Below are 9,862 nucleotides of genomic sequence, written 5' to 3'. Positions count from 1 at the left end.
TAACAATAGCACATGTGGAATTATTGTAGGTTTCTATATAGAAATAGTTTATTGATTAACTTCAATTTTTAAAAAATGAAAGGACCACTGTTGTCGAGAGCAAATTGGTACATTTGAGTGCCAAGAAGCCAGCAAGACACTGCCGCAAATGTGGAGTGAAAGATAATGAGTCCGAAGGGTCCCTTGAGATGTCATCAGCTCCTCTTCTCAAAGTAGTCCCAGAAAGGTAAATGGTGCAGGTCCTTCTTGAGAGGCCTCCATTGTCTCCGAGAACACCAGGGAAATGGATTGATGATACATAGCACCCAACACTGAACAACAGATAGACTGGGATAGACTTCTACACTGAATTCCCAGAAGTACATGGACGGCTATGGGTTTTAATCAAATGTACAGTATATGACAAGAGTTCCATTAAAGAAAAATAAAAATAGAACTAGAAAAATGCAGTGGGGGAAATGTTGTAGTTTCTGAATATTTAAACCTCTAGGGTGGGGTGGGTGGGATGTGTGTATAAAACAAACCAAAAAAAAAAAAAAAATCTCAAAATCTTCAGCATTCACATTCCTAAATATTTTAGACATAATAAATTTTGGTCATACTATAATTATATACACATGCATATATTCCTAAGCTAACAAGATGACTTTAGATAGAAAAAAGGGTATTAAAAATATAAACACTGCATATGTTCCCATTTCTTTCCCAAGTATGTGTGTGTGTCGAGGGGTGGTTCTTTTTCTTTCCATACCTTTACTAAGCTCAAAAGATAAACATATTTACTCTAGAAAGGTTTAAGAATTATTTTGATGAGGTGAGTTGCTAGAAAACTTAATTATATAAGTAATAAACATGTCAAAAAGATTTCAAAAATGTTTAATAGAATCACAACTTATTGCTGTGATATAATTTGATTTTATATTGTCATGTATAACCATCAAAATTCATTTTCTATTCATATAGTAATGAATCAAATTATGTTTGATGAAAATTATCAGAAGATTTTTGGTATTAATAAATCATACATATAACAAAAATACTCAACATGTTTCAAAATGGCATTTTAAATAGTACTAGTACGTCAGCAATATAATATGATGTCGTGAAAACCTAACATGACAAAATAAGATTAATTGTGGTTTATGGATTCCCATTCAATATAAACATTGTTTCTTTTCTTTTTTCTTTTATTTTTCTTTTTCTTTTTTTTGGTTTTTTTTTTTTTTTTTTTTTTTGAGACGGAGTTTCGCTCTTGTTACCCAGGCTGGAGTGCAATGGTGCGATCTCGGCTCATCGCAACCTCCGCCTCCCGGGTTCAGGCAATCCTCCTGCCTCAGCCTCCCGAGTAGCTGGGATTACAGGCACGCACCACTGTGCCCAGCTAATTTTTTGTATTTTTAGTAGAGACGGGGTTTCACCATGTTGACCAGGATGGTCTCGATCTCTTGACCTTGTGATCCGCCCGCCTTGGCCTCCCAAAGTGCTGGGATTACAGGCGTGAGCCACCGCGCCCGGCAGATATAATTTCATTAAAAACAAAAAAGAGGGGCCAGGCACGGTGGCTCGCGCCTGTAATCCCAGCATTTTGGGAAGCCAAGGCGGGTGGATCACGAGGTCAAGAGATTGAGACCATCCTGGTCAACATGGTGAAACCCCGTCTCTACTAAAAATACAAAAAATTAGCTGGGCACGTTGGCGCGTGCCTGTAATCCCAGCTACTCGGGAGGCTGAGGCAGGAGGATTGCCTGAACCTGGGAGGCAGAGGTTGCGGTGAGCCGAGATCGCGCCATTGCACTCCAGCCTGGGTAACAAGAGCGAAACTCCGTCTCAAAAAAAAAAAAATTAGAGAAGTAAATCAAAAAGAATTGACCAAAATTGGCATGGCTTCCTCCTCTAAGCCAACCATATCCTTCAAAAAGGTAAAGTAGTCAATGTTTTTCGCAGGAATAGGTGATGGCATCCCAAGCCAAACATCTTCACATCTCTAGAAAAAAAAAACAAAAATGGATACGATTAGAGCCACATTTCAAAGTACAGTTTTGCAAATTCAACACCAAACAGTTTATATTCAAAGTGAAAATTTGTACCATCTACTTTAGGTTCATAAGGACTTTGTGGTAGACTGGATACCTGTTCTTAATTCTTCATTGCCTGCCTGTATAAGAATTATGCACCCACACTCTTTGTCATATGACTCTATAGAACCTCTTGTGGAGTAAGAAGAGTGTATTTTCCTGTTCCTTTGATATGGGGTGGGCCACGTGACTAGCTTTGACCTATGTACTGTTAGCAGACATATCACGAACAGAGGCTCCAGCGTACTGGCATCATTTGGCTTGGCCTTCAGTGCCTCTGCCATCAGCATAAGAAGAAAATGGCCCAGGATGCTGCTGTTCTTAGAATGACCAAAGTAGATCAGACCAGGCTGGACTTGTAGACTAAGAGCCAAGCTCAACTGAATCCACCCATGCTTGACTGACCTACATGCCCACAGACAAGAAAAAGAAATGTGTCTTGTTGTGAACCACTGAAATTTAAGGAGTTGTTATTCGGCATTATTACAGTGATAGCTCCTCCCATACTTTTTTTTTTTTTTTTTTTTTTGAGACAGAGTCTCACTCCGTCACCAGGCACCAGGCTGGAGTGCAGTGATGCGACCTCGGCTCACTGCAACCTCTGCCTCCTGGGTTCAAGTGATTCTCGTGCCTCAGCCTCCCGAGTAGCTGGGATTACAGGCACGTGGCACCACGCCTGGCTAATTTTTGTATTTTTAGGAGAGATGGGTTTCGCCATACTAGCCAGACTGGTCTGGTCTTGAACTCCTGGCTTCCAGTTATCCGTCCACCTCAGTCTCCCAAAGTGCTGGGATTACAGGCATGAACTGCCACCTAAAGAACCCAATTTTTAAAATACAAACTGTTAGCTATACGTTGCTTGGTTACTGTTTCTTCAGGAAACAATGAAAAGAACGCTGGATCACTCACAGTATGATCCTGCAGATAAGCCACTTTATGTGTGTATACACATACACACACAGATGCACATTTTCTATAATATGTAATACATAAATATGTGTGTATATACACACACAAACTCTTTGTGTCTGCTGCAATAGTTAATTAATATCAACAGGAGGCAAAGTCCATACATATAGTTGCTTATATTTCTACTGTCAAGATTGAAATATGACTGTCAAGGTTAATTGTTGTATATATGTATATTAATATTAGTATCCAGAATCACAAGGTGTCAGACACATAGGTAAAGGCTCAATAATTTGATGTGATAGAATTTTGGAAGCCAGCTGATTAAGTGGTGTTTCAGTTGGACCTTATGGGATGCAAAGCAGTTCAGCAGAGGGTTAAGGGTCGTGAAGGATGTTCCAGGCATAGGGAAAAGCATAAGCAAAGGCCTAGAGATCTAAAATCTATTTTAAAGAAAGGGTGAGTAGAGCAGTGTGGTTTGTGGCACATGGTACAAAGTGGCAAGAGAGATGGTTAGAAAGAGAAGCTGGGGCCAAACTTCTGAACTTCTGTGCTTGTTTATACTTGAGGCTGTGGTTACGGGAAGTCACTGGTAGGTCTTTGCCAGGGAAATGACAGTAATCTGACTAGAAACCGATGAGCTAACTTGCTGGATGTACAGAGAATGAAATGAAGTAAGAAAATCAATCTGGAGGTGAGTGCAATAATACCACAAAAAGATGACTGTGCCATAACTAGGACAGCTGAAGCAGGCACGGAGAACAGGAGCTACCTCTGAGAGAAGCTGCTGCAGGAGAACGTGAAATAGCTAGAAGGGGATCAATTTGAAATGGTGACAAAAGAAAGGTGTAGTGCTGTAGGTTGAATTGTGTCCCCCCAAAAGAGGTATGCAAAGTCCTAACCCCTTGTACCTCAGCATGTGACCTTGTTTGGAATAGGGTTTTTGCAGATGTAATTAGGTAAATTAAGATGAGGAAGATGAGGTCATACTGGAGTAGGGTGAGCCTCTCTAATCCAATATGACTGGCCTCCCTATAAAAAGACAGCCAGGTGAAGACAGAGACACACTAGGGGAACACCAGGTGACCAAAGAGGCAGAGATTAGAGTTTTGCAGTTTCAGACCAAGGAACACCAAAGACTGCCAGCAAACCATCAGAGTCTAGGCAGGGAAGGATTCCCACACAGGTTTGAGAGATAGCGTGGCCCTGCTGACACCTAGATTTTGGACTGCTAGCCTCCAGAACTGTGGAAGAATAAATTTCTATTGTTTTAAGCAACTCAGTTTGTGATATTTCATGTGAGCATCGCTAGGAAACTAATACAGGTAAAGATGGTTCTAAGAATTCTAAATTTAGTAATAGTTGACAGTGTCTGTTATTAGTTTTCTGGGGCTGCCGTAACAAAGTACCACAAAGTAAGTGGCTTAAAGCAACAGAAACTTATTCTTTCACAGTTCAAGAGGCCAGGAGTCCAAAATCAAGGTGTTGGCAGCCTTGGATCTTTCTGGAGGCTCTAAGTGGGAATTTATTGCATGCCTCTTTCTTAGCTTCTGGTGATTGCTGGCAGTTGTTCTTTGGCTTGTAGGCACACCACTCTAGCTTCTGCCTCCAACTTCACATGGTGTTCTCTGTGTATATCTCTATGTCTTCACAGGGCTTTCTTATAAAGTCACCAATCACAGCATTTAGGGTCCACTCTGATCCAGTATAACTTCATTTTAATTAATTACATCTGCAAAGACTATTTAGAAATAAGGTCACATTCTGAGGTTTGGGGTAGACATGACTTTTAGAGGGGACAATATTCAACCTAGTGTAATATCATAAGGAAAGCAGGAAGAGTTTAAAAACGTTTTTTAGTAGGAAAACAAGGCTCAGAGGGAAATTCTAACTTCAGTTGTGGGCATTTTTTCTTTCAGTTGTCCATGGGACAACAAGGTGAAGATTCTGTTAAACATCTGTTTTTTGTGATTTTTTTTGCTTTGTTTTGTTTTTGTTTTTTGAGACAGAGTTTCACTCTTGTTGCCCAGGCTGGAGTCCAGTAGCATGATCTTGGCTCACTGAAACCTCCGCCTCCCAGGTTCAAGTGATTCTCTTGCCTCAGCCTCCCGAGTAGCTGGGATTATAGGCATGTACCACCACACCTGGCTAATTTTCTATTTTTAGTAGAGATGGGGTTTCACCATGTTGGCCAGGCTGGTCTTGAACCCCTGACCTCAGATGATCCACCCACCTTTGCCTCCCAAAGTGCTAGGATTACAGGCATGAGCCATGATGCCTGGCCTCTGGTAAACATCTGCAAATATGGTTCTATATAGCACAGAGTCAGAGTCCAGAACTGTGCAAAGATATAGAAGTCACTGAAATATGAGTAATACGTAAAACTATGACAATTGATAACACTGCCATAGAATCAGAAGAGAACTAAGTACCAGCATCATTAATTCAGGTGTAAAACCTTAATTTAAGAGATGATTTATGATGATGATGATGATAAACTAGTTGCAGATTTTTGCAGGGTTATAGATAGGAATCCTGTAATTACCTAGTAGTAATAAGAATAACAACACATTTATTGGATATTTACTACATGGCTGGTACTCTTTTAAGTGTTTTACATGTATCAAGTTATTTAATCATCACAGAATACCCTGAAGAGGTAAGTATTATGATCATAATCTATTTACAGAAAAGGAAACTAAGACAGAAGAATTAAATAGATTATCTCAAGTCAAACCTCCAGTCAGTGGAGAAGCCTGGACTCTAATAACCTGCGCAGTGGAGCAGCAGAGCTGTGCTCATCTGCGGGGCTACCCTCCAAAGCCAAGAAGGGGAGTGGATCTATTCAGAAGCAGCTGGCTTTCATCCTACGTAGCTACATTTGATCCTCACATTTCCAACAAGAAAAGTCAAGTAGAAAACACTGCAGTTCTTGAAGTGACACTACTCTTCTCTCTCAAGGATGCTGCCTCTCAGAAGTTAAGCCCAAACCACCAAAGGGCAAAATGAAGAGGGAAATGACCATTTAGATGGCTGATGCCTAAACCAACTCCTAAGGGGTGTTTTGTATAACTCATACCACATGGAACTTGGTAAAACATCCTTCCTTACACCAAAAAGTAGTAAACCATTACACACACACACACACACACACACACACACATTAATTTTAATCAGTGAAGGCTAAGATCAATAGTCATTCAACTCCACTATTTAACATGTCCCTCAAAATTTTATCACAAAACTTACAGCAATATTTGCTCTTTATTGATGTTTGTAAATTTAATCTCATTATAGAGGAATAGTACAAATCTATGACTTCAAAGTCACCATTCTCTAATTGATTTTTTAAATAAAAGTTTTCAATACAGAAATAATAAATTATGTAACTCATATAAAATGATGAAATTATTTGGGGAATGGATCTTATGAAACAGGTCAGTACTAGAAGATTCTGCCTCATAGCTTATTAGGTAGCAAAAGTGGTTTTGTTTTTGTACCTTTTGAGCAAGGAATTGTGATTTAAATGCTGACAATAAAGAAAATAATAGAACTTACAATGCAATCATGACAACTCAAGAATTTGGAGATTAGATCAGATTTGTTAGCGACTTGGGCACAATGAAACTCAAGTAAATACTCATGAGATTTGGAATTAAGGATAATTTAAGATGAAAAGATAATCCATTCCTTTAAATCCTGACCACTTTAAATCCCATGGCTCCCACAAAGCTCTCCTGACTACTCCAGCCCCATTGTGCTCTTTCTTTTGAATCAATACCACTTCCCTTATTTTTTCTTTTGTCACTCTTCCTTAGGTTCCAGGTGGGAGTGACTTTCTGTCCAAATATTTCATAAATGCCACAGACACATTAGCAGTGCTGTGGGTCCATCTACTACCAACCACCAATTTTAGGGAGATTTTCACAGCTATTGGCTTAAAATGGACTAATGGAATCAAAATTGGGACCAAAGGAAGGTTAGGAAACAGGGGAAGTTTCCAAGGCTCAGGGGATAGGGTGATGCATCAATAAAGTAGAGGGAAAGGTATCTTCTTCATAATTTTGTCTATAATTGGATCTACCTAAGGAATCTCATGGCCAGCCCCTTGGTAAAATGAAGACATTTTAGGCAACATAAGAAATCCACATATTACCACTGCCTAATTGTACTTTCTAATAAATCTGAAAGTGTTCCAAATATTATAGAATCTTCATGAAAATCTAGGAAGTGAGTTAAAATACTGTCTTCATTGAGGTTTTTTTTTTTTGTGATGGCGTCTTGCTCTGTTGCCTAGGCTGGAGTGTAGTGGCACCATCCCAGCTCACTGCAACCTCTACCTCCTGGGTTCAAGCACTTCTCTGCCTCAGCCTCCTGAGTAGCTGGGATTACAGATGCCCACCACCACAACTGGCTAATTTTTGTATTTTTTTTTGTTTTTAGTAGAGATGAGGTTTCACCATTTTGGCCAGGCTGGTCTTGAACTCCTCATATTGTGAATCACCTGACTCAGCCTCCCAAAATGCTGGGATTATAGGCGTGAGCTGCACCACGCCCAGCCTCATTGACTTTTTATTAATTCTACTATACAATGCAAAGAAAACTCGTATCATATGGCTTTCCCAGGAGTGCATGTCAGTTTTAAGTGGAAATAACTGCATGGTACTTTTTACAACAGGAGGAGTCATCCACAGAAGTTGATCCCACCCATTCCAGATGAGGACAAGCCTGCTTGTATCTCTGTAAAACAGATTCCCTGGGCAGTGCAGGTTTGGAATTTGGGATCTTAACTGTGTATGTGTAGTGGGCTCTGCCATCACCCCTTCTAATCCACTCACCCTTTCCACTCTGGAGCATAACAGCCTGACTTCCAACTGCCAGCACCTGCGTTCCTTTGCCCTTGGGCTTCTCTTTAGCCTCTGAGGCTTGCTTTGGCTGTCCCTGTGGCAAGTCACAAGTGCCAGGGAATTATTTTCTTTCCTCCACTTCAAGAGCAGCCCTCAAACAATGACTGATGGGAGCTGATGGATGAATACCGCAGCTCCCTCACACTTTGGGTGGGATGACTGTAAAGTGTCAGTGTGTCCCAGTTGCATTAAGCTCTAATCATTAGGTCAGGTGTGGGGGCTCACACCTGCAATTCTACCATTTGGGGTGGCTGAGGCAGAGGATCACTTAAAGCCAGGACTTCTGAACCAGACTGGTCAACATAGTAAGATCCCGTCTCTACAAAAGAGAAAAAAATAGCGGGGTGTGGTGGTATGGGCCTGTAGTCCCAGCTGCTTGGGAGGCTGAGGTAGGAGGATTGTTTGAGCCAAGGAGTTCAAGGCTGCAGTGAGCCATGATCATGTCACTATACTCCAGCCTGGGTGACAGAGTGAGACCTTGACTCAAAACCAAACCTTCAATCATCCACATCATCTACATTTGTAACTGGTTTGCTAATATGCCTTTAGTAACTCCTTCCCTTTCCTTTCTCACTCTCCCACTCCCTTACTAGTGTTCTCACTCCTCCCCCTAAAATGATTTACACTTAGATCTTTGTCTCCAAGTCTGCTTCTAGAGGAAGTCAAATGTAGATTCTATGGAATTTTGCATTGATCAAAATTAAGAATATGTCTAAGAAAGTCATAGCACAGCTTGAAACAAAGCATCTTCCTGACAAACTGGATGGATCCAGAGTCTCCAAGTGACTTCCAGATAACTCAAAAGACAGCACCCAAATCTCAGACCAAAATTTGATGTAATCTGGAGCATAAACAATACATGCCACATAGTGTTTTCTGGAAGAAGGAAGAACCATGAAATGCAGAGTGAAATTCAAAGATACAAAAATCATGATTCTAAAATGTCTGGGAATCATTGTCTCCAAGAAGGCCCTATTATATCTTCCAAGCTGGCTGTCACTCGAGGCACTTAAGATGTCAAACAAGTTGGCAATAAATTACTCGTTCATCAGTGGTGAAAAAACGTAGCTGCCGATCTGTAAAATCGCATACCCTTGAAATGGGAAGCAAAGATGGCACTGGATGAAAACCCAGTAAACAGCAGCTGCCCAGTGAGAATAGCAAAGCTGTGTGTGAGCTAATGGGCCCTAGATTTATTTGCTTTGACATTTTTAAAAGGAAATTTAATTGGATTATGTCTCCTTCTAGTTTAAAATTTTCTACTGTAATACTGGCCACCAGATGCATGAGGGGAAAAGATCGGGAGCCAATTAAATTCCATGCTTCACTGAAACAAGGTTATTTTTATTCCTCCCAAATGCAAGGCAGATAGAGTCATGTTAGTGATTTCACCATGTTACTACCCTCCACTCACTAGGAAAAGGATATTTCTGTGAGAAATACCTATAAATTGATAGAAAAGGCCAGTAGTGTGTACAGTATTAAAATTGTGGTTTTCTTAGATTTTCTCCCTTCAAATAAAGTTAACGAGACTTTAGAAGTAATCTAATTAGTTTGACAAAAATCATAAAAGCAATTACATTTAAGCAAATCAAATTGAAATAAACTTGTAAGAGGATTTTGTGAATATTATGTGAGATAATCAAGAGAATTCTGATAACATGAGGAAAAGCTCATATATAAAGCCAGGAGATTAGCTTAGATTTCTATACATTTCTGTCTTTACAGCAAGCCAATATTTCATGATTGCTTCCCCTTTCTGTAGACAAAGCTTCAAGAAAGTTGTCATCTGTGTGTGAGTTGTAGCTAAAAGACAGGTGTAATTTCCAAACAGGAAACCTTTCCGTGGAAGTGCAATGCAGGGCAAGTAAAAGTTTCAGGGAGATCTGCACTTTTGAGCTTCAATGATAGGCTTATGTGTACAATTCAAGTGGACATCACCCGATGCTGTAGATGAAAGTGGATTCCAGG

General features: G+C 40.2%; 1 protein-coding gene across 1 annotated transcript in view; it reads right to left on the bottom strand.

Moving 5' to 3' along the window:
- Window positions 1-1,855: 1,855 nt before the first annotated feature.
- Window positions 1,856-9,862, bottom strand: part of EFHC2 (EF-hand domain containing 2) — a 197,746-nt gene continuing 189,739 nt past the window's right edge. Inside the window, exon 16 of the mRNA XM_064364565.1 lies at window positions 1,856-1,984. Coding sequence (XP_064220635.1) covers window positions 1,856-1,984 — 129 coding nt within the window. The remainder of the gene's footprint in view (window positions 1,985-9,862) is intronic.

This window comes from Aotus nancymaae, unplaced genomic scaffold (assembly GCF_030222135.1).
Source record: "Aotus nancymaae isolate 86718 unplaced genomic scaffold, 86718_ANA_hifiasm-v0.15.2.pri h1tg000058l, whole genome shotgun sequence".
Classification (NCBI taxonomy): domain Eukaryota; kingdom Metazoa; phylum Chordata; class Mammalia; order Primates; family Aotidae; genus Aotus; species Aotus nancymaae.
The sequence above is the reverse complement of the archived record's forward strand: the minus strand, read 5'-3'. Positions and strand labels throughout refer to the sequence as shown.